General features: G+C 35.7%; 2 protein-coding genes across 4 annotated transcripts in view; one reads left to right on the top strand and one right to left on the bottom strand.

Moving 5' to 3' along the window:
• Window positions 1–15,987, top strand: part of LOC106056254 (uncharacterized) — a 46,280-nt gene extending 30,293 nt beyond the window's left edge. Inside the window, exons 14-18 of the mRNA XM_056019520.1 lie at window positions 5,802–6,037; window positions 8,564–8,808; window positions 10,312–10,447; window positions 12,813–13,696; window positions 14,947–15,987. Coding sequence (XP_055875495.1) covers window positions 5,802–6,037; window positions 8,564–8,808; window positions 10,312–10,447; window positions 12,813–13,696; window positions 14,947–15,291 — 1,846 coding nt within the window. The 3' untranslated portion in view covers window positions 15,292–15,987. The remainder of the gene's footprint in view (window positions 1–5,801; window positions 6,038–8,563; window positions 8,809–10,311; window positions 10,448–12,812; window positions 13,697–14,946) is intronic.
• A 747-nt stretch (window positions 15,988–16,734) lies between these two features.
• LOC106056253 (ciliogenesis and planar polarity effector 2-like) lies at window positions 16,735–22,620 on the bottom strand. Of its 3 annotated transcripts, none has more exons than XM_013212887.2 (6): window positions 22,476–22,620; window positions 20,489–20,657; window positions 19,349–19,501; window positions 18,671–18,795; window positions 18,165–18,301; window positions 16,735–17,159 (listed from the first exon to the last, which is right to left on the bottom strand). In XM_013212887.2, exons 2-6 carry the CDS (start codon window positions 20,595–20,597, stop codon window positions 16,967–16,969), a joined length of 717 nt encoding a protein of 238 aa, XP_013068341.2. In that variant the 5' UTR covers window positions 20,598–20,657; window positions 22,476–22,620; the 3' UTR covers window positions 16,735–16,966. The 3 variants fall into 3 exon arrangements, with proteins under 3 accessions (XP_013068341.2, XP_013068343.2, XP_055875496.1); XM_013212889.2 differs by having other exon boundaries at window positions 20,489–20,639; window positions 22,476–22,618; XM_056019521.1 differs by lacking the exon at window positions 22,476–22,620 and adding an exon at window positions 22,302–22,346.
• Between the last annotated feature and the right edge of the window lie 2,340 nt (window positions 22,621–24,960).

Consider the following 24,960-nt stretch of genomic DNA (forward strand, 5'->3'; position numbering starts at 1 on the left):
ACATAGTGTATTCTCTCTTCCCAGACAAGCGAGGGTAGTTGGTCCGCAAACATTTATTAAAATAAAACATAGTCTCTACAATAGTGTATTCTCTCTTCCCAGACAAGCGAGGGTAGTTTGGTCCGCAAACATTTATTAAAATAAAAACATAGTCTCTACATAGTGTATTCTCTCTTCCCAGACAAGCGAGGGTAGTTGGTCCGCAACATTTATTAAAATAAAACATAGTCTCTACATAGTGTATTCTCTCTTCCCAGACAAGCGAGGGTAGTTGGTCCGCAAACATTTATTAAAATAAAACATAGTCTCTACATAGTGTATTCTCTCTTCCCAGACAAGCGAGGGTAGTTGGTCCGCAAACATTTATTAAAATAAAACATAGTCTCTACATAGTGTATTCTCTCTTCCCAGACAAGCGAGGGTAGTTGGTCCGCAAACATTTATTAAAATAAAACATAGTCTCTACATAGTGTATTCTCTCTTCCCAGACAAGCGAGGGTAGTTGGTCCGCAAACATTTATTAAAATAAAACATAGTCTCTACATAGTGTATTCTCTCTTCCCAGACAAGCGAGGGTAGTTGGTCCGCAAACATTTATTAAAATAAAACATAGTCTCTACATAGTGTATTCTCTCTTCCCAGACAAGCGAGGGTAGTTGGTCCGCAAACATTTATTAAAATAAAACATAGTCTCTACATAGTGTATTCTCTCTTCCCAGACAAGCGAGGGTAGTTGGTCCGCAAACATTTATTAAAATAAAACATAGTCTCTACATAGTGTATTCTCTCTTCCCAGACAAGCGAGGGTAGTTGGTCCGCAAACATTTATTAAAATAAAACATAGTCTCTACATAGTGTATTCTCTCTTCCCAGACAAGCGAGGGTAGTTGGTCCGCAAACATTTATTAAAATAAAACATAGTCTCTACATAGTGTATTCTCTCTTCCCAGACAAGCGAGGGTAGTTGGTCCGCAAACATTTATTAAAATAAAACATAGTCTCTACATAGTGTATTCTCTCTTCCCAGACAAGCGAGGGTAGTTGGTCCGCAAACATTTATTAAAATAAAACATAGTCTCTACATAGTGTATTCTCTCTTCCCAGACAAGCGAGGGTAGTTGGTCCGCAAACATTTATTAAAATAAAACATAGTCTCTACATAGTGTATTCTCTCTTCCCAGACAAGCGAGGGTAGTTGGTCCGCAAACATTTATTAAAATAAAACATAGTCTCTACATAGTGTATTCTCTCTTCCCAGACAAGCGAGGGTAGTTGGTCCGCAAACATTTATTAAAATAAAACATAGTCTCTACATAGTGTATTCTCTCTTCCCAGACAAGCGAGGGTAGTTGGTCCGCAAACATTTATTAAAATAAAACATAGTCTCTACATAGTGTATTCTCTCTTCCCAGACAAGCGAGGGTAGTTGGTCCGCAAACATTTATTAAAATAAAACATAGTCTCTACATAGTGTATTCTCTCTTCCCAGACAAGCGAGGGTAGTTGGTCCGCAAACATTTATTAAAATAAAACATAGTCTCTACATAGTGTATTCTCTCTTCCCAGACAAGCGAGGGTAGTTGGTCCGCAAACATTTATTAAAATAAAACATAGTCTCTACATAGTGTATTCTCTCTTCCCAGACAAGCGAGGGTAGTTGGTCCGCAAACATTTATTAAAATAAAACATAGTCTCTACATAGTGTATTCTCTCTTCCCAGACAAGCGAGGGTAGTTGGTCCGCAAACATTTATTAAAATAAAACATAGTCTCTACATAGTGTATTCTCTCTTCCCAGACAAGCGAGGGTAGTTGGTCCGCAAACATTTATTAAAATAAAACATAGTCTCTACATAGTGTATTCTCTCTTCCCAGACAAGCGAGGGTAGTTGGTCCGCAAACATTTATTAAAATAAAACATAGTCTCTACATAGTGTATTCTCTCTTCCCAGACAAGCGAGGGTAGTTGGTCCGCAAACATTTATTAAAATAAAACATAGTCTCTACATAGTGTATTCTCTCTTCCCAGACAAGCGAGGGTAGTTGGTCCGCAAACATTTATTAAAATAAAACATAGTCTCTACATAGTGTATTCTCTCTTCCCAGACAAGCGAGGGTAGTTGGTCCGCAAACATTTATTAAAATAAAACATAGTCTCTACATAGTGTATTCTCTCTTCCCAGACAAGCGAGGGTAGTTGGTCCGCAAACATTTATTAAAATAAAACATAGTCTCTACATAGTGTATTCTCTCTTCCCAGACAAGCGAGGGTAGTTGGTCCGCAAACATTTATTAAAATAAAACATAGTCTCTACATAGTGTATTCTCTCTTCCCAGACAAGCGAGGGTAGTTGGTCCGCAAACATTTATTAAAATAAAACATAGTCTCTACATAGTGTATTCTCTCTTCCCAGACAAGCGAGGGTAGTTGGTCCGCAAACATTTATTAAAATAAAACATAGTCTCTACATAGTGTATTCTCTCTTCCCAGACAAACGAGGGTAGTTGGTCCGCAAACATTTATTAAAATAAAACATAGTCTCTACATAGTGTATTCTCTCTTCCCAGACAAGCGAGGGTAGTTGGTCCGCAAACATTTATTAAAATAAAACATAGTCTCTACATAGTGTATTCTCTCTTCCCAGACAAGCGAGGGTAGTTGGTCCGCAAACATTTATTAAAATAAAACATAGTCTCTACATAGTGTATTCTCTCTTCCCAGACAAGCGAGGGTAGTTGGTCCGCAAACATTTATTAAAATAAAACATAGTCTCTACATAGTGTATTCTCTCTTCCCAGACAAGCGAGGGTAGTTGGTCCGCAAACATTTATTAAAATAAAACATAGTCTCGACATAGTGTATTCTCTCTTCCCAGACAAACGAGGGTAGTTGGTCCGCAAACATTTATTAAAATAAAACATAGTCTCTACATAGTGTATTCTCTCTTCCCAGACAAGCGAGGGTAGTTGGTCCGCAAACATTTATTAAAATAAAACATAGTCTCGACATAGTGTATTCTCTCTTCCCAGACAAACGAGGGTAGTTGGTCCGCAAACATTTATTAAAATAAAACATAGTCTCGACATAGTGTATTCTCTCTTCCCAGACAAACGAGGGTAGTTGGTCCGCAAACATTTATTAAAATAAAACATAGTCTCTACATAGTGTATTCTCTCTTCCCAGACAAGCGAGGGTAGTTGGTCCGCAAACATTTATTAAAATAACACATAGTCTCGACATAGTGTATTCTCTCTTCCCAGACAAGCGAGGGTAGTTGGTCCGCAAACATTTATTAAAATAAAACATAGTCTCTACATAGTGTATTCTCTCTTCCCAGACAAGCGAGGGTAGTTGGTCCGCAAACATTTATTAAAATAACACATAGTCTCGACATAGTGTATTCTCTCTTCCCAGACAAACGAGGGTAGTTGGTCCGCAAACATTTATTAAAATAACACATAGTCTCGACATAGTGTATTCTCTCTTCCCAGACAAACGAGGGTAGTTGGTCCGCAAACATTTATTAAAATAACACATAGTCTCTACATAGTGTATTCTCTCTTCCCAGACAAACGAGGGTAGTTGGTCCGCAAACATTTATTAAAATAAAACATAGTCTCTACATAGTGTATTCTCTCTTCCCAGACAAGCGAGGGTAGTTGGTCCGCAAACATTTATTAAAATAACACATAGTCTCTACATAGTGTATTCTCTCTTCCCAGACAAACGAGGGTAGTTGGTCCGCAAACATTTATTAAAATAAAACATAGTCTCGACATAGTGTATTCTCTCTTCCCAGACAAGCGAGGGTAGTTGGTCCGCAAACATTTATTAAAATAACACATAGTCTCTACATAGTGTATTCTCTCTTCCCAGACAAGCGAGGGTAGTTGGTCCGCAAACATTTATTAAAATAAAACATAGTCTCTACATAGTGTATTCTCTCTTCCCAGACAAGCGAGGGTAGTTGGTCCGCAAACATTTATTAAAATAAAACATAGTCTCTACATAGTGTATTCTCTCTTCCCAGACAAACGAGGGTAGTTGGTCCGCAAACATTTATTAAAATAAAACATAGTCTCTACATAGTGTATTCTCTCTTCCCAGACAAGCGAGGGTAGTTGGTCCGCAAACATTTATTAAAATAAAACATAGTCTCTACATAGTGTATTCTCTCTTCCCAGACAAGCGAGGGTAGTTGGTCCGCAAACATTTATTAAAATAAAACATAGTCTCTACATAGTGTATTCTCTCTTCCCAGACAAGCGAGGGTAGTTGGTCCGCAAACATTTATTAAAATAAAACATAGTCTCTACATAGTGTATTCTCTCTTCCCAGACAAGCGAGGGTAGTTGGTCCGCAAACATTTATTAAAATAAAACATAGTCTCGACATAGTGTATTCTCTCTTCCCAGACAAACGAGGGTAGTTGGTCCGCAAACATTTATTAAAATAAAACATAGTCTCTACATAGTGTATTCTCTCTTCCCAGACAAGCGAGGGTAGTTGGTCCGCAAACATTTATTAAAATAAAACATAGTCTCGACATAGTGTATTCTCTCTTCCCAGACAAACGAGGGTAGTTGGTCCGCAAACATTTATTAAAATAAAACATAGTCTCGACATAGTGTATTCTCTCTTCCCAGACAAACGAGGGTAGTTGGTCCGCAAACATTTATTAAAATAAAACATAGTCTCTACATAGTGTATTCTCTCTTCCCAGACAAGCGAGGGTAGTTGGTCCGCAAACATTTATTAAAATAACACATAGTCTCGACATAGTGTATTCTCTCTTCCCAGACAAGCGAGGGTAGTTGGTCCGCAAACATTTATTAAAATAAAACATAGTCTCTACATAGTGTATTCTCTCTTCCCAGACAAGCGAGGGTAGTTGGTCCGCAAACATTTATTAAAATAACACATAGTCTCGACATAGTGTATTCTCTCTTCCCAGACAAACGAGGGTAGTTGGTCCGCAAACATTTATTAAAATAACACATAGTCTCGACATAGTGTATTCTCTCTTCCCAGACAAACGAGGGTAGTTGGTCCGCAAACATTTATTAAAATAACACATAGTCTCTACATAGTGTATTCTCTCTTCCCAGACAAACGAGGGTAGTTGGTCCGCAAACATTTATTAAAATAAAACATAGTCTCTACATAGTGTATTCTCTCTTCCCAGACAAGCGAGGGTAGTTGGTCCGCAAACATTTATTAAAATAACACATAGTCTCTACATAGTGTATTCTCTCTTCCCAGACAAACGAGGGTAGTTGGTCCGCAAACATTTATTAAAATAAAACATAGTCTCGACATAGTGTATTCTCTCTTCCCAGACAAGCGAGGGTAGTTGGTCCGCAAACATTTATTAAAATAACACATAGTCTCTACATAGTGTATTCTCTCTTCCCAGACAAGCGAGGGTAGTTGGTCCGCAAACATTTATTAAAATAAAACATAGTCTCTACATAGTGTATTCTCTCTTCCCAGACAAGCGAGGGTAGTTGGTCCGCAAACATTTATTAAAATAAAACATAGTCTCTACATAGTGTATTCTCTCTTCCCAGACAAACGAGGGTAGTTGGTCCGCAAACATTTATTAAAATAAAACATAGTCTCTACATAGTGTATTCTCTCTTCCCAGACAAACGAGGGTAGTTGGTCCGCAAACATTTATTAAAATAAAACATAGTCTCGACATAGTGTATTCTCTCTTCCCAGACTAGCGAGGGTAGTTGGTCCGCAAACATTTATTAAAATAAAACATAGTCTCTACATAGTGTATTCTCTCTTCCCAGACTAGCGAGGGTGCAGCTTCAAAGTTTTATTTCCGACGAGGACCTGAAGAAAGAGGAAGACAATAAGATAGAACTCAACAACTACATCCACATCTACCAGGACAATGTCACCAACAGAATCTTTCTGAACGGCCCGGACATCACGGCCTTCTACGCTAGACCTCCCCCGACCTTGTTTGATCACCTGCACGTGCTTGATCCCGACTTTGGTCAGCAGACTGACTGGGAGATCAGTGGTATGTGATAACATAGTGAATAACAGACTGACTGAGAGGTCAGTGGTATGTGATAACATAGTGAATAACAGACTGTCCGGGAGATCAGTGGTATGTGATAACATAGCGAATAACAGACTGACTGAGAGGTCAGTGGTATGTGATAACATAGTGAATAACAGACTGACTGAGAGGTAAGTGGGATGTGATAACATAGTGAATACCAGACTGACTGAGAGGTCAGTGGGATGTGATAACATAGTGAATAACAGACTGACTGAGAGGTCAGTGGGATGTGATAACATAGTGAATACAAGACTGACTGAGAGGTCAGTGGGATGTGATAACATAGTGAATACCAGACTGACTGAGAGGTCAGTGGGATGTGATAACATAGTGAATACAAGACTGACTGAGAGGTCAGTGGGATGTGATAACATAGTGAATACCAGACTGACTGAGAGGTCAGTGGGATGTGATAACATAGTGAATAACAGACTGACTGAGAGGTCAGTGGGATGTGATAACATAGTGAATAACAGACTGACTGAGAGGTCAGTGGGATGTGATAACATAGTGAATACCAGACTGACTGAGAGGTCAGTGGTATGTGATAACATAGTGAATACCAGACTGACTGAGAGGTCAGTGGGATGTGATAACATAGTGAATACCAGACTGACTGAGAGGTCAGTGGGATGTGATAACATAGTGAATACCAGACTGACTGAGAGGTCAGTGGGATGTGATAACATAGTGAATACCAGACTGACTGAGAGGTCAGTGGGATGTGATAACATAGTGAATAACAGACTGACTGAGAGGTCAGTGGGATGTGATAACATAGTGAATACCAGACTGACTGAGAGGTAAGTGGGATGTGATAACATAGTGAATAACAGACTGACTGAGAGGTCAGTGGGATGTGATAACATAGTGAATAACAGACTGACTGAGAGGTCAGTGGGATGTGATAACATAGTGAATACCAGACTGACTGAGAGGTCAGTGGGATGTGATAACATAGTGAATAACAGACTGACTGAGAGGTCAGTGGGATGTGATAACATAGTGAATAGAAGAATCACTGGGACATAAAGGGGAATGTGATATAGTGAATAGAAGAATCACTGCGACATAAAGGGGAATGTGATATAGTGAATAGAAGAATCACTGGGACATAAAGGGGTATGTGATAACATAGTGAATAGAAGAATCACTGGGACATAAAGGGGTATGTGATATAGTGAATAGAAGAATCACTGGGACAGAAAAGGGGTATGTGATAACATAGTGAATAGAAGAATCACTGGGACATAAAGGGGTATGTGATAACATAGTGAATAGAAGAATCACTGGGACATAAAGGGGTATGTGATAACATAGTGAATAGAAGAATCACTGGGACATAAAGGGGTATGTGATAACATAGTGAATAGAAGAATCACTGGGACATAAAGGAGTATGTGATAACATAGTGAATAGAATAATCACTGGGACATAAAGGGTTATGTGATACCATAGTGAATCGAAGAATCACTGGGACATAAAGGGGAATGTGATAACATAGTGAATAGAAGAATCACTGCGACATAAAGGGGAATGTGATATAGTGAATAGAAGAATCACTGGGACATAAAGGGGTATGTGATAACATGGCGAATAGAAGAATCACTGGGACATAAAGAGGAATGTGATATAGTGAATAAAAGAATCACTGGGACATAAAGGTGTATGTGATATAGTGAATAGAAGAATCACTGGGACATAAAGGGGTATGTGATACCATAGTGAATAGAAAAATCACTGGGACATAAAGGGGTATGTGATAACATAGTGAATAGAAGAATAAGAGTGAGATAAAGAGGTATATGAATATATCATCATCATCACTCCTTTGAGTTCCTCATGGAACATAGGGCCTCGACAAAAACACGCCACTCTCCACGGTCTCTTGCTAGCTTTTTGATGGTGTCCCAGCTCTTCCCGGTCTTCTCTGCTTCTTCAAGTACACTGCGTCGCCATGTTCTTTTTGGTCTTCCTCTGCGTCTTGTTCCCTGGGGGTTCCACTCTAAGGCCTGCCTAGCTCTGTTGCTGGTATCTTTTCTAAGGGTGTGACCAATCCATCTCCACTTCCTCTCTAAGATCTGCACTTCTATATTTTTCTGTCCACTCATCTCCCACAGTTTGGTGTTTTCTACTTTGTCATACCAGTGTATTTTTAGGATATTTCTCAATATGAATATATAGAGAAGACATTAAGAACGTGACCTATGAATTTCTATAAACACTTACACTATTCGAATGAATTTTGTTCTAGTTACACATAGGACTAGCAAGTAACGTCAAATGGAAATGTGGGGGATGGTTTTCGAAAAATCAATCGTTACAAATTTATAATGTCGTCAATGTCTTTCACTCATAGTAAAAAGAAAAAAAAGAATTTTAAGAACAAAAAATTATCTTTAAAAAAAAAGTCTGCCTACAAAGCAAAATACTGAATCGATATTTCATAGTAAAAACATCCTTATTTAATATTCTACGCAGGCTCCTTAGCTGATGTGACGGAGGCTATCAAGGTCATGACCTCAGGACACCAGCTGAGCGACATCTTGTTGACCATGTCTGATGACTTCCGGTTGGGCAGGTGGAGTTTGTACGACGGAACACTGGTCTGGAGCAAGACACTAGGAGGAGAGGGCAGTGATTTAAAAGACCTGGTGTCAGTTTACTATGACCAGGCAGTACTTATTGTGGACAGTTCTAGAATCGGCAGTGGTTTAAGTTTGTCAGTAAGCACTCAACTCAGCTCTCTCTCTCTCTTTTTCTTTCGAATTCTTAAGCGCTAGCGGCGCTACACACTCAGAGCAGCACTTTGTTTTTCTTAGATCTTTTATGTCATTTTCTGTCTACTGTTAAAATCATAAAAAAATTTCCAGTGGTTCTCACCCAGTTAATTATGACAAGAGATCTATGGGAGCAATGTAAGTTTCCGAATAGGGTACCAATAATCTTCCCTGCATTTTGAGTTGCTTAGATACCATCTCCAGGAGTCTGAGGTGAACACTTCATCATAGTAACAAGCAAAATATTTTTTTTAAAATCCTTCTAAAAATACAAACACACAGAAAGATTTATATAAGGGGAAGAACTCCACACTTACAACTATATCTCTAAATAATGTAGAAAATATTTTCCTTATTCTATATGAAACAAATAATTAATTACCAATCATTAATCGACTGATTGGTAATTTTTTTTATATTGATTCATGTTTTGTTGGGTACAATAAATAATTGTTTAAAATTTAAACTTGATCTGAGAATGGGTTGTGGGAGAAATAATGTGAGCAATTATATATGGGAACGAAACCCTACATATTTAGCCATATATAGTGAATACTGAATGCCATTGTCGATATCAAACAGAATAATTAATTAGCAGCAGTTAATTAACCAACTGGTTATACTTTTTTTACTGATTCCTTTTTTTTGTCTATGCCAATGAATATTTTTGCAAAGTTTTAATTTGATCTGAGAATGGGTGTTGGAGAAATAACGTTTTCAAACGTTTTACCAGACAGAGTGAGTAAATATAAGCTTCGCAAAAACAATGTAGGTCAAATAGTCAAGTAAAGAAAACTGAAAGTGTGATACACTTTCAAGGCACATACAGCTTATGAACGTCTGTAATGTCGCGTACCGTCTTGAAATCAACTTATCATAGAGAAGGACATAAGATCGATAGTACAGCGCTCGGTAGAAATTCTACAGGTTTGAAGTGAGAAAGACGGATAGAATTGCTTTAGCGTGAGACATTGAGATACCTTCTGCAAGAGGACGTGTCAGTTGATATAGTTGCAGATGCTTCACTCGAAAACGGTTTAAACTTTTTTGCTGGGAGAAATTTTCTCGTGCTGCCTTAGTAAACACGACTCTGCTCCGGGTGTCAAAATGGGCCCCCCTGATAGCTTGCCAAGCTCCCTTGATAGTTTGCTCCTTGATTAAAGCCTCTCGGTCACACACAGCACAATGTATTTATTAATTATTAAAAATTAAAAGCCAAAAAAAGACAATGTAATATATTTACCTGCGCCTATTAGTGGGCTGCTTGGATAATACAATTGTAATATTGATTGTTATAACACATTGAAAGCATTTACTTTAAAGAGCGTCTCAGTCACAGAGGTGCCGTATTCAGTAAAGTACAGATGCTTTTGAAGTACTGTAGACATTAACAAATTACATACTCCTTTGAGGTACTGTAAACATTAACAAATTACATACTCCTTTGAGGTACTCTACACTGGAGAGGGTCAAAACAAGATGATAACTCGGGACAACGTGACTCACTACTGGCTGTCATCTGACAGAACACACATACTTATGTTGTGCCATATGCCAGGAAGGTCCAGTGCACTACTCACGACAGGTAGTCATCCAAAAGTTAATAGTTGAAATCAATTTAAATCTCTCCGCTAAATAAATATTATAATTTAATATAAAAATCTCTTGATATTTCTGTTCTGTATATTTTGTTAATCTGTTCTATTAGCACGATATGATCATGTGGTAAAATCATTCATACTTTGTTTATGTAACATGATGAGAATGTGTTGAAAACATTGATGTAGTGTGATGCCATGGGCCCCGCAGGAGGGTGAAAGGCCTGGGCTTGCTGCCCTGCCTAATCGTGGCGCCCGGGTGGAAACGGTCGTGAGAGGGGACGACTAGGCCAAATGGGTTGCAAAACAAGGCTCCCGCGGGAGTGCCTAAGAGGGTACTAGAGTCGACGAGTCCGGAGTGTCCGTGTCCACCGGAAGTGAACGCAAAATCAAACTCTAAGTTTAACCCCAAGTCTTACTCCCGTCAGGCAGGGTGACGGGAAGGAGGAACACGCCGGCCACTTCGTGTGCTTCCACTGAAGAAGTAATATTGTAATAGGTGAACATAAATAAGTGATATTGTAATAGGTGAACATAAATAAGTGATATTGTAATAGGTGAACATAAAGAAGTGATATTGTAATAGGTGAACATAAAGAAGTGATATTGTAATAGGTGAACATAAATAAGTGATATTGTAATAGGTGAACATAAAGAAGTGATATTGTAATAGGTGAACATAAAGAAGTGATATTGTAATAGGTGAACATAAAGAAGTGATATTGTAATAGGTGAACATAAATAAGTGATATTGTAATAGGTGAACATAAATAAGTGATATTGTAATAGGTGAACATAAAGAAGTGATATTGTAATAGGTGAACATAAAGAAGTGATATTGTAATAGGTGAACATAAAGAAGTGATATTGTAATAGGTGAACATAAATAAGTTATATTGTAATAGGTGAACATAAAGAAGTGATATTGTAATAGGTGAACATAAATAAGTGATATTGTAATAGGTGAACATAAATAAGTGATATTGTAATAGGTGAACATAAATAAGTTATATTGTAATAGGTGAACATAAATAAGTGATATTGTAATAGGTGAACATAAAGAAGTGATATTGTAATAGGTGAACATAAATAAGTTATATTGTAATAGGTGAACATAAATAAGTGATATTGTAATAGGTGAACATAAATAAGTGATATTGTAATAGGTGAACATAAATAAGTTATATTGTAATAGGTGAACATAAATAAGTGATATTGTAATAGGTGAACATAAATAAGTGATATTGTAATAGGTGAACATAAATAAGTGATATTGTAATAGGTGAACATAAATAAGTGATATTGTAATAGGTGAACATAAATAAGTTATATTGTAATAGGTGAACATAAATAAGTTATATTGTAATAGGTGAACATAAATAAATAAGGCATTGATGGCCGACACTTCTTATAGATTTGCGATTCTTTACATCAGTGACGCCCAACCGAATTCAACCTGTAGGGAGTGTAGGCTTCCGGTTTGTTAATGGAGATTGTATTCAAGAAGACTTGGTTTTGTCCCTGTTGTTCAGAGAAACGCACTGTCTGTGTCAAACGTCATTGTCAACGAATACATACAGTCTAGACATGGACAAACTATTTGGCCAAACTTCGATGGCTGCTCAGTGATGACTGTTCATGGCAAGCTACAACTATGAGCCACAGGTTGCAGCTTGCACCCTCCTCCTGTGAACAATTTTGCGGGCGCCCCTGTGTGTTTTTGTCTATCTGTCGTCAATTCATGTACCGTTTTAGCTCAATAAAGCCTTGTATTTGAGTTGTCAGTTGTGTTGTCTTAATTCTTATAATTTGTTAAGCTAGTTTTTTTTTTCGTTATTTTGATTTTGCAACTATCTTATCTTATCTGTCCATTGACTTTTGTCGTAAGGGTGGTGTGAATTTTTGCGCAACCGAATCCTTCCACTTTTCCCAGTCAGCAAATGTTCTTAGCAAAAGGAAGGCCTGTCCATTGGTTTATGTTATCCAGCCAGCTTGTCTTGGGATGACCATTTCTTCTTGCTCTCTCCTCTGTACCTTGAGGGATGACTTGTCAGTAAGTCATGTCTTGACCGAACCAGCTCAGCTTTCGTCACCACATAGTATTGAGGAGTTTCTCATTTTTGCCAGTCAAAGTGTCCACCAGCAGAAGTACATACTCGTGTGTCTTTTGTTTGACACCCAGCATTTTTCTGTAGCATTTAGTCTCAAAGGCTTGACTTTTTCTTTGAGCCTCATCGATCAGTGTCCAACTTTCACAACCATATAGGACGAGATAGAATAGCTATTTAGGTCTTCAAGTTATTATAAAGTTCTTTAATAATAATTTTGTAACTTTTGTTTTTTGCTTCGCAGATATAAAGCTTTATGCTTGGGATTTGATCAATAGCATAGAAACACGTCACAGCTTTATGACGCAACCAAATATAACAGACGACACAACGTCCTTTGTATTTGTCTCACCTGAGCTGACTCAGTGTGTCACTGTGACCCTTCCTGCAAACACACAGCAATTAAACGGAAGCGCCTGCATTTTCAGGTCATTGAAACAATCCAAAGATCCAGCAAGATCTCCAAAAAATGATTACTCCAGCTCGTATTCCAGTTTGGATTCCTTCGAGTCATTCACAGAAGTAAACGAGACAAAGGGGAGCCAGCCAAATGATGTCCTTGATGTGTCAAGTAAAGATGGGCATCTGAAGTTGCAAGTTCCTAAGTCTGACATTCCAGAACCTTTTCATTTTAATGAGCTTTGCCAGATTTTCTGGACAAGAGTAGCACATCAAGATACTTTATCTGGCAGTGTAAGTTCTGGCAGAATTCACTCAAGTCTAACCAAAAATCTACACTCAGATCTTGAAAGTAAAAATAGACTTTCAGTGGACACAAACAACGAAGCCGCCAGTTCAGAAATGTCTTTTCCAGTGAGAGTAACGTCCCTTTGTTTCGTTGGCGAAGAAAATATTTTAATCGGCACTGCCTCTGGACATGTCTGTTTAATCAATTTGCCTTTCTTAAAACACGTATGTGTGTTGACCAAAACTGGACCAAAATCGATAGAAAAATTGTCTGAGAAGATTCTTGTTGATTTCATGACTCCACACAGACAATGGGTTAAAAGTGTCAGAACATCAGAAGACATGAATACATTGATCAGTCAAGATTGTAACACAGTGTGTGTCTGGAATGCAAGAAATAAGAATCTAGTCATGAATATTGAGCTTGGCAGTCAAGAAAAGGTAACTCTAGGTTTACTTTCTTAGAAAATGAGTCCGTGTGTAACCAAACTATAAAGCTCGAAACTGAACTCATTAAAACTATACTTAAGGAACGGTAACTTCGAGTTTTTTGAAACAAGGCCTTATAGAGAGAACAGGGCCGCTGCGCGTCATGCACTGTATTTAAAAAATATTGAGACAAAGAAGGATTTCACGCCTCGACACACATTCTTAAATACTTCATCCATTTACTAGAGTAAAAGATCATCACAATAACATTTTAATTTTGATCACCCTACAGTGGTGAAAGTAGTGTTCATTAATTAATTAAAGAAAACAAATATTTCTTCTTCCCCAACTGTTAGGCTTATCTTATACTACCAAATAAATACTACCAAGTGACTAGTTTCTACTTTACCAAGTGAAACAAATAAGTTACATATACTTTTTGACTTTTAACTCATTAAAAGTAATGGCGTCGTTCACATTCTCTCTACTAAATAGTAAGTCTTAAGTTCCATGATTATTTCATTTTCTTCCATTAAATGTTGATGATTACATACGAATTACAGTGGTGTTATTTGATCAGTGACATTCTCGGCTTGTTTCTTTTCTGTTTGTTTGTTAGAAGTTTTGGACATTCCCTCAGAAATGAGAACAATTCCGTCCTAGCCCAAACCTCCAGCAGGAAGATGGAAGCGGGCAGTGTCCGAACTCTCGTGACAACAGTCCGAAGTGCATACCATACGACCAGGGAGCCATTGCTTGTATTGCTTTAGTCATAAACTTTTAGAATATCTAACGGAGATATTTGATACATTTTGTTTTGCTTAGCATTTAAAATTATGGCTATAAAAATAGCCATAAATATTGAGCTAAGGTACTTTAATAATATACAATAATAAATTAGAGATCAATGAACTATGAACTGACTTCTGTTGATTTTTATTATTATTGTACATAAGCTGGTCATGTCCGCAAGGATTGGCTCCTATTATCTATAAAATAGGCCCACTTTTAAAAAGCATGCATTTCTATAGTTTCTAGCAATAGAGTGTAGCACCTATGGGAAGACATTTCAAATGAGTAGTACACACGGGAGGAAACTTTTGTCTAGTGTATATCCCATATTAATCCCCCTGCCTCTTGAGATGAAAGCTTTATAATAGGTTTTTAATAACCGGTTAGTATTGTTTAAATGGAATGGTCTATGTTAAAGGCAATGCTATTCTAATGTATAATTCCGTTTTTTCTTTTTACTTTTCTGACAGATTTCTAACTTAGTTGTGTCGAAAGATGCAGCGATTATCGTTCTTGTTGCTGACTACCAAATACTTCACCTCTACACACCTCTAGAGAAACGAGAAATAGCCAACTACAAAACAACATTTGACATCACATCACTCTACATGACTTGCGATTGTCGTAAAATTCTGATACGAGGAACAGACTCCGGCATGAAACCGGTTCTCGAGATTTTTGAGGTGAGAAATGTGGATGACATTTTGATGCACATTGCCGGCCGAAAAGTGTCGCAACAGAATGAAGTACGTGAGAGCCTGACCAATGAGAGAACAAGAAGAGCAAGTCATGTTGTCAAGACTGATAAGTCATGATAACTGGACAACTTATGATGACTTGACAACTTTTCGTTGAAAGTTTTGGTCATGTGATATTGACAGTGAACTATTCAATTCTGAATTCTGTCAGATTTCTCAAACCAATTAATTTTTTTGTTAGTTCATGGGTATTTTCTAAAATACAAGAAGCAATGATTAACTATAACTTAAATATATTTTGTCAAATTAATGTACAGTATTTGATATAAGCTACAATGTTATTTATTTGATGTTATGATTTCTATTACCTATGTAACATGTTTAATGATACATTAATTGTATATCAATAGTAACATTTTTTATTTTTTGAATATTCTTTTTTTTTAAATTCAAAGTTCATTGTTCATATATTGTAATGTATTTATTTAAATTTCTTTAATTGACTTTTTGTCTCTATCTACCATACCAAACAATGAACATATCACACACTTGACATATCAATCATTTACCACATCAACCAATCAACATGTATCTTTTTGGAACAAAATCTTAGTGATATTGGTAATGTTTTGCTTATTATTTATACACAACATGTCCTGTTTTTTTTTTTTTTTTACATTTGTAAACTAAATTTGAGAAAACACATTCATAAAAATATTAGCTTTGTATTTATACAACAAAATTGTGTCCACTATTAAAATAGCCAAAGTGAACTTTTAATAAATTTAAAAAATGACAATCAGACACATCAACTCCCAATAATTATGTTTTTTTAGTGTGTGTGTGTTTACATATAAAGCTTCATAATTACAGGCTCATTTCGATGTATGCAAATAAAACTGTAGTGTCCAGTCTTGGCCTAGAAAAAGCAACTTACTCTCAAGTGACTTTTGAGATGATTTCAGTTTGTTTTCCAGAGGTTTTTCTTTGCTTGTTCTTTTTGCCTGTCAGCTGTTCTTTTGTTTCATAGCCTGAACCTCCAAACCAAGATAATTAATCCTTGAGCTAATTATTCCCTGATTATACATTTTTTGAGATACCAAATGCGTATTAAAAAGCTCATTGTGTGCCATCTTTACAATAGCTTCCCAAAGAGTCTTCTAGGAAGTTGACTGTCACCCAATGTAGTTTTATCTTAGTTCGAGGACATTTTACTTCTACAAATTCAGTTCTACTGGCTAATGATTATTAGTGCAGATTAAAATGATTCAACTGTTTGATATGCCACAAGTATAAATTCTATGGAGGCACAGTGGCTGAGTGGTAAAGTGCTTGACTTTCAAACCGGGGGTCCTGGGTTCCAATCTTGGTGTAGACTGGGATTTTTACTTTCGGGCGCCAATGAGTCCACGTAGGTCATTGTGGCTCGTTAACTGTGTGCCATAGAAACAGATGACCTTCTACATCATCCACCCCACAGATCACAAGGTCTGATAGGGAAAATTTAGTGTTTTTTTTATTTATAACTTCTATGACTTAAAAGAAAGAGAGGAAAAACTATTACCTTGTAAAGCTGAGAACAAGTTTTTTTTTTATCTTTGTACAAATCTTTTTATTTCCTTCTGAATTTATGTAACAACCCCACCCCCAACAACAAAGCATTACATTTCATGTATAATAAGAAAAGTAATGTTTACTGTACAAATAAGTCTATACATCAATCAGCACATTTTTACATCAATCAGCACATTTTATAAATAAAGACATTGGTTTATCTGAACACAATGGCACCTCATTTAGCTTCTTCCCCCAGCACATCTCTGTGACACAAATGTTCACACAGGCAGTTCAACACAGGGACAATGTCATTGATGCTGGACTCTGTAGACACTATATTGGACACTGTCTTCAATGGAATCTGCCATCGGACTTCAAACTCCCTCAGCTCTCTCTGGCTCACTTCACTGTGAGAAAACTGATCAAATCTTTCAAATGTTAAAGGGAAAACATCAGTCTATGTAGGTTGTTTACAAATAAATAATTATGTAGCTACCGGTATCTGAGAAATGTGTACAAATTAGAATAAACATATTTACAAGATTCTTGCAGTGTCTTATTGTCTCCCTCATGACCTTACCTTCACCCAGTAAGCAAGTCCTGCCAATTCCTATGAATTTACACCCCAAACCAGTTTTTAAAAAAATAGTTACAAAATATTGTGCATTAGATACATGCATGCCCCACACAAATAGTACAGTATGCTATTGTTACAAGCATAGGAGTGGTGGTCAATGAAATTAAGCTCATATAGCAGAAATATGAACTAGTATGATATCAACACTTGTTCAAAATTGATAGCACCTACAAGAATGACTAAAAATAGATTTTAGGTTTCTGGATTACAAATATAGAAAAAGTTAAATATCTCTTGAGGTCAGTAGAATCATCTGGAATCATCTTTCATTAAATAGAATTTTATTGTAATTTGGAACTACTTGTTCTTAATGACAGAAAATTCTACTGTAAACTAAATACCTTACTACTGTATTCTGCAGACAATACTACTGTAGGCTAAATACCATAATACTGTATTATCCAGACAATACTAGATCAAATACTAAGAGCAAAGTCTAGAAGTGCTGCACACTATAAAAGACTTGCTAAAAGCACTGCAGCAAGGTTTACTACTTTCAAATAGGACTAAGCACCCCTTGCAGCTACTGATAAACTACGCATTAAGACAATCTTTGAAGGAAAATTTGATTTTTTTTTCTTAAGAAAAATACTACAGAAATTCTGCTTACAATACTGAGGCTAAATACATGTACTGATTATCTGCACAAGGAGGAAGGACAGGTAATGAATGAAACATTAAAATGTGAGGTATTGGCAAATCAACACCAACATTTGGTGACATAAAAAAAAAGGTCTTAATAACTATTTAGCTTTATTAAATGCCTTTTATTTCATGAAGTCTAAATTTAGGATACTTTGTACCAATGACTAGTTTTGCAAGTTTGTCATTAGGTTCTGTGAGCCTGGAGATTAAATTCGGAATTTCATCCCAACTACCTTTGTCCACAAATGAAAATAAAAAGAGAATGCCATCTACTCCACTTTTGCAGGCCTGGAATCAGAAACAAGTGAAAAACAAATTAAAACAAACAAACAAAAACATTGAAGATCAAACACATCACATCATAAGCCAAATTATACAAAGTTTTATGAACCAATATTAAATATAATTTCCAAAACTGCTTGAGATAATTTGTTATTATTAATAAAAACGTTTTCCTTCTTGCAATGCATCTATGAGTTGAATGTTTAATGTCCATGATATCTTCTAGACTATTAAGAAACTTTACTATTCAAATAATTTTATTCAAATTAACCCAAACCAAGGCTAAAGTTTTTAAAAATAAAATGCTCTAGACATCTTTCTTTCCTCTCCAATAATCCCACAGGTACTATGTAAAACTTAAAAGAATCAACCTACTGGTGAAATGTGATCAAATTTTTTTAGAGCGATTTCTCCTGTGTCCCACAATTCTAAATTCATGAGAACCACTTTGTTCAAATGGGCTATTTTCACTGGCCAATACATTTTTGTCACTTGAATACCTGAGTCACAAAGAAATAATCACACCATCAAGTAATCTTCTTCAGCAAATGAAGACAAAAAAATCAGGATAAAAATTTAAGCAATTATAAGAAAATGTGAAGTAAATAAAAATACACCCTTTCAGACCTCACGATCTATAGGGAAGATGAAGATCTGATTCTATGGTCCATAGTTAACAATTGGGCCAGCAAAATGACCAACCCCCTTTACCTTCACCATGTAATGTCAGGCACATATTAAAGTTGGTTGGACTCAGGGGCATCCTAAAAATCATGAAATTCAAAATCTGAGATTCTAACATGAGAACACTCCTTCCAGAAGACAAGTACTTTACCATTCAGCCTATGTTCTCTATAATAAAATATAAGTGTGTAATATTGACAACACAATGGACATCAAAATATTTAGCAGTCCTCCAAAGGTTGACAAATTATTAGAAAAAAATGTATTCCCCACAATAATAATATATTATTTATATTATTTTAAAAGAAGATTAGTAAATTATAAGATAAGAGATGAAAAAAAAGCAACTAACCAAATAAATAAGCCTACCTGCTGTTTCACTGTGGATGCTTGGAATAGGGTGTCCAGAAAGTTTTGCAATAGTACTAGTTTTACCAACTCCACTTTTACCAACAACAACTATTTTGTAATGTACATTCTCGAGAGATATATTAGAAGGAAACATTGGCCTTTCCAGTAAACCTATAAAATAAATTCATGTAAAATACAATGGAACCTCGGCTAATAGGTTCAATTAATTCTGGAAAGTTGGTCGCACCTGAACTGTTTCTTATCCAAAACAGTTTTCCCCATATAAAATACAGAAAAAAGATTTAATCATGTCCCAGCCCATATTGACTTGCAAATTTATGAAAATTATGTTTTAAGTTATGTTTTTTAAATGAGAACAGTTAGAATGGAATTAAATAAAGAAGAAAATATTAAAGAAAGCATTTAAAGCGTGGTACATTTAAAAACATATGGTACATATGAGAACATGTGGCATTGCAAAAATGGAGCTCATGGCTGTTCGAAATCCAGTGCAAATTTTGTTTTGCTATCAGAGGCATTTGCAAGGTTCCACTGTAATTGAAATACTGCATATTTCTAAATAGCAAGTAAAGTAATAAAGTAAGTTTCCTTTCATACCTTACCATTTAAAGCTAATCTGTCGCTATTACCTAAGTAGAAAAAGGGTTAAAGTGGCCAACTAAATGACCAACCACCTTCACTTTCACAGAGTAATGTCAAGTATCCATTAGAGTTGGTCCTAAATATCACAAAAGTTTTAAAATGCCAGACTTCCTCAGGATTCAAACATAAGATCCCTAAGATTGAAAGCCACCTAGCCACCATGCACCTAATTATTACTTATACCGGTACATATTACTCATAACGACCATTTAAATAAACTGTCAAAATAACATTATGGAGATGTTATTATACTGCTATATAAAAAGCACATGAGGACGTCAATAAAATACTTAGTCAGAAAGTACTCAGCATCCTAATACATTTTGGATATGATATAGTAGAAATCTTCTCTTCTAAAAACTGTGTAACTTAATAAATTCCCTACACAGTGTATATGCCAGCATTAAAATAATGGTTATTACAACTTATTTTACTGTCTGTATAAAGAATTGGTTTAGATGTACACACATACAAAAGAAGAATTACAAGAATTACCATAAGGTCGCAGGTGCTGGCCATTGATGGAAGATAAATTTCTCAGAATGTCTACTCCCTCATGAGATCGTATCCAGTCATGGAGAATCAAATAGCCAGGTTGTAGCATTTTCTTTAGGCAGACTTTTCGGTTAAGTTGAGCCAATCTTATCTACTTGTCAATAAATTACTAAATAATAGGTTTCCATTAAAAAGACAAATGTTTACACAATAATATTATGGTAATTTAAATTATAAGTCTTTTAAATTTAAATTTTGATTCACAATTAAAAAAAAATATTAAAGGCTAGATGATACTTTATATAATAATCTGTCTATAGATAGATCTAAATCAGCGGTTCTCAACCTTTTTAGCTCCGCGACCCCCTAATACATCTTTAAACTAGACGACAACCCCAACCATAAAATCTTTTTCGTTCATTGGCTTAGGTAAATGGGATTTAGCTAGTGTTAAATGTTCTTCACTACGTGATTAGATGATCACCACAGAAATGTTTCATTGCGCAATGGCGTTACGACACATTTAATGGACAATAACTTCGGTTGTTGAAAAAGTATTCTGCAACAACGAAGATGTGGTACGCAACAAATATTTTTGAATAACAATTATACAAAAAAATAGAAAGAAGTAACTACCAATAAAAATCACTTCTACGTTCAATGATGAAACATTCACATAAGTGTCATTCATATTCCCTGGCTATTTGCTATATAGTTTTGAAACACCATGACTAGACTTCCAAAACCATGGTGTTAGTTGATTGATTGTTGTTTTTACATTTGCTTCATGTTTTAAAAACCCTTGTGCTAATCTTAAAGAAGGATTCCTAAGCTTTTGAATGATACCACATTGTCAACAAATGAAAATTGTGTTTATTTAGAAAATTTACAGTAAAGTCATGGGTAAGAATGATTTTGCATTTAATATAATTTTTAAGCAAGCTTGGAATATTTTGATCGAATTTAGACCTAGATTTATGCTTAAAGTTTGTTATTTCATTATTTTTTAATGAAATTTTGTCCTCCAAAATTAAAAAAACTTACCCTAACATGCTTTATAAGATGCCAAATTAGGCTATTTTTCAAAATGGGTAAGTGGAAAAATTATAACTACCATAACAATCTATGACTATAGTATTAAAATCAATATTTTTATTATAGAGTAGTGTTAGAAATCTTTTTTTTCTATACTTAGGTACACAAAATATAAAAGGAAATCAGCTTTATTAAGGCAAATTTGGGCCCATCCTGACGATGTTAAATGAAGTCACTCCATGATGCAGCGACATGTGGCGCCAGACATTAGTAATTCTCGTGGATAATATGAAGTATAAATGAGAGAATGCTATCAAGGTGTTATTTTACATTATATTTATAAATATTATAAAGCTGAGGAAATTTCTATCAAACAGCATTCTAGAAAAAGGATTGAAGTCAATTTTCAAACAATTGGATTAGCTGTGAATGAATGTTAGCTGCATGTGAGATGAAACATTCAAATTAAAAATCATATAATGCCATTAATGGGGTAGCTGTGTTCCAAATTTCAAGCTTTTATCTATTATGGTTATAAAGTTATGATGAGAATTGAGATAAGACGAAAATTCATTTTTTCGATCACAGCTTTTTGGACATTTTCTATATTCAATACTGTCAATAGTCCATTTTTCTACACATAAAACGGCATAACTTTGCTCCAATATAACATAGAAAGATAAATGTGGTATCATTGTAACCCTCTCAGCAAGCTCTACAAAACTAAATAGCTTCTGTCAATATATATTTATTTTGAATTTTTTGTCAAAGTACCTACACTATTAGTAGTAGTTAGTTACTAGTACTAGATCTAGATCTAGACCTAGATCTAGTAGTGAGTCTCACTCTCTAGCCTACTAGCCAGTCTAGGTCTAGACTAGACTAGTCTAGATCTATCTTATAAATTAGAAACGTTAATCCAATAAAAAAGAAGAAGATAATTAAATCCTACCAATATTAGATCTAGATCAATCAACCAATTTGACAATAAGCGAGAATAACATCAATAAAATTGTAGAGCCTTTGAAAGGCTATCAGTCTCATACTGATAATTTAGCATTTGAGTCTATAACAACAAAGCGGAAGTTATGCTTCTTATTTAGTTTTAGAGTTATCCAGCCTTTATCTACAGGGCTTCTCAAATATCCTCTTCATATATAGATCGATGCCTAAAACATACTCATAATTATAAAGAGCTCCCTATAAACTTATTTATAAATCGGAGATTAAAACGAGTTTAAGGGTCTACTATAAAAAATAAAACCAAAATTAAATAAAAAAAATCATCTTCTTTATGAAGCTGATGGGGTAGGCCTAGTTAATATAGGCCTATATTTCTCATTGTATTTATTTCTAGCAATGCTTCATAATCGCGAAGGCTCTTTCAAGTGAGGCATTGCGCTTCCCACAATTATTTATCTGACTAGAATCTAGCTCTAGTCTATGTTCAGGTTATTTTATATTTGTATATTTCAAAACATTCGTGGAAATTACAACTACACAAGATGGTGTGCATCATGCACGTTTATTTATTTCTACAAAGTGTGTCGAGTGCGTTATAAGTCCCGCTGAAACCGTGTTAAAAAACAACAAACACATTTATGTGACGTCATTCGGAGCAATTTCATTGATGAAAAAGACGGAAGCCAAATTTAATTTTTAGATGGTTATAAAAATAATTCTGAAAAATTATAACGGTCAAACCAGAGTTCTCACCGTGTATCAGCTAATAATGTTTTCACCAAATTAGGCCTATACAGAAACTGACAAATTTCTAGAAAAAATGGTTATTAATGAGTCGTCTAGATTCCAGTTTCTTTTTTCTTCCTCCCACCTATAAAGAGAGCAGTAACGTAGCTAGGGTATTTGATGCCCTGTGCGGCAGTTTCTCATGATTCCCCCCCCCCACCCAAAAAAAAAAACTTTTTAAAACAGCAAAAAGTTTCTAATTGTAACATCATGTAAGGATTCAAAAAAAGTGTAAAGGTTACCTTTAGAGAATAGAACACACCTGGTCAAATTTGATTCCAGTTGGTCTACAGCTTACATTTAATTTAATTTAATTTTAAGAAAGAATATATGAAAGAATATATATAACAAATAAATGTGTTTGTTTTTATTTATATAATTACAATGTGTAGTTTTACTGAGAAAGTTTGTCCTCAGTTTGATGCCCCCCACCACGTGATGCCCCGTGCGGCCCGCACATTGCTAGCTACGCCACTGAAAGAGAGTGCAAGCGAATAGTAGGAAGTGTTAACGAAAAATCGTTATGTATGAAAACTGACTCAGTGGCACCGTTCCAAGAACATGATTCTCTCCTTCTTTCCCCTTAGAAACTCAAAACGAGCCAAACTGTATGTAGCAGACGGCCTAAATGTAGGCCACTAAAAGCTTTCCAATGTAACTACTACCTATTACAACCAGGCCTCATACATACAAGATATTCAGTTAGGACTTCTTACAAGTCAAATTCTCAAGACATTTCATTCTTTTAGGGCTTTTAAGAAGGAATACAATGGATCAAGTTGAAACTTTACATAACTATTTTTTTTACGTAACAAATCTTGAAGACTTGAATCCATTAAAAAATTAACCAATTAGTCAATTAATGATTTGTAATTAATTATTTGGCAATGTATTCTTCGTTATTGAGAGCTATAGTTCTAAGCGTGGGATTCTTTTCATTAGATAAACCATTTTGTTAAAAAAAAAAGTAGGCCTACATTTATATTTTGCTTTTTTTTCCTTCCGAGTAGCAAGTCAGAAAGAAGTGTATCTTTTCTCTAGACGTTTGGCTGTTTATCACTAAATAGAACTATGATTCATAGTAGAAAGTAAAGTTCCCCTTTTAGACCTTGTGGTCTATAGGGCAGATGATGTAAAGGTCATTTGTTTTTATGGCCTACGGTTTACGAGGGTGTCATGTGGCCAACACAACGACCAACGGCCTTTACTTTTCCCCAACTAATGTCAGGTACCCATTAGAGCTGGGTGGACTCAGAGGCGCCCAAAGATCCCGAAATAAAAATACCAGTCTTCACCTGGATTCGAACCCGGGACCCTCCGTTCGGAAGCCGAGTGTTTACCGCTCAGTCACCGCGCCTCACCTTTCAAGATAATAAAGTGGCAGGGGTAAATTGTTTTGCAATGAAATTAATGAGCAGAGGTAATCATTAACCAATAGATAAAGACGTATTATTTACAGTAATAAGAAGACATCAAATTACAGTGTTATGCCTTACAATGGCGGCTAGAAATTTCCTTCCTGTACCCGAGCTACTCGAGGTAGAAGGTAACATGGCGCGAATTGGCAAATGTTTCACCGGAGCTGGCGAAACTATGAGTTGGTGGAAAAAATCAGAGGTTAGAGAGGCCACTTCTCTAACAGAAATAGGGACAAAAGCGATGAACGTATATGAAGGTCTTGAAATAGA

Source organism: Biomphalaria glabrata, chromosome 2 (assembly GCF_947242115.1).
Source record: "Biomphalaria glabrata chromosome 2, xgBioGlab47.1, whole genome shotgun sequence".
Lineage (NCBI taxonomy): Eukaryota > Metazoa > Mollusca > Gastropoda > Planorbidae > Biomphalaria > Biomphalaria glabrata.

Bases quoted from the DNA above. Each gene is read 5' to 3' on its own strand.
- LOC106056253 (XM_013212887.2), bottom strand. From the start codon at position 20,597: ATGCTACAACCTGGCTATTTGATTCTCCATGACTGGATACGATCTCAT. The intron at 19,502-20,488 runs GTAATTCTTGTA...TTTATTTTATAG, and splicing joins CCAGCACCTGCGACCTTATG to GTTTACTGGAAAGGCCAATG. The intron at 18,796-19,348 runs GTAGGCTTATTT...TTTGTGACTCAG, and splicing joins CATCCACAGTGAAACAGCAG to GTATTCAAGTGACAAAAATG.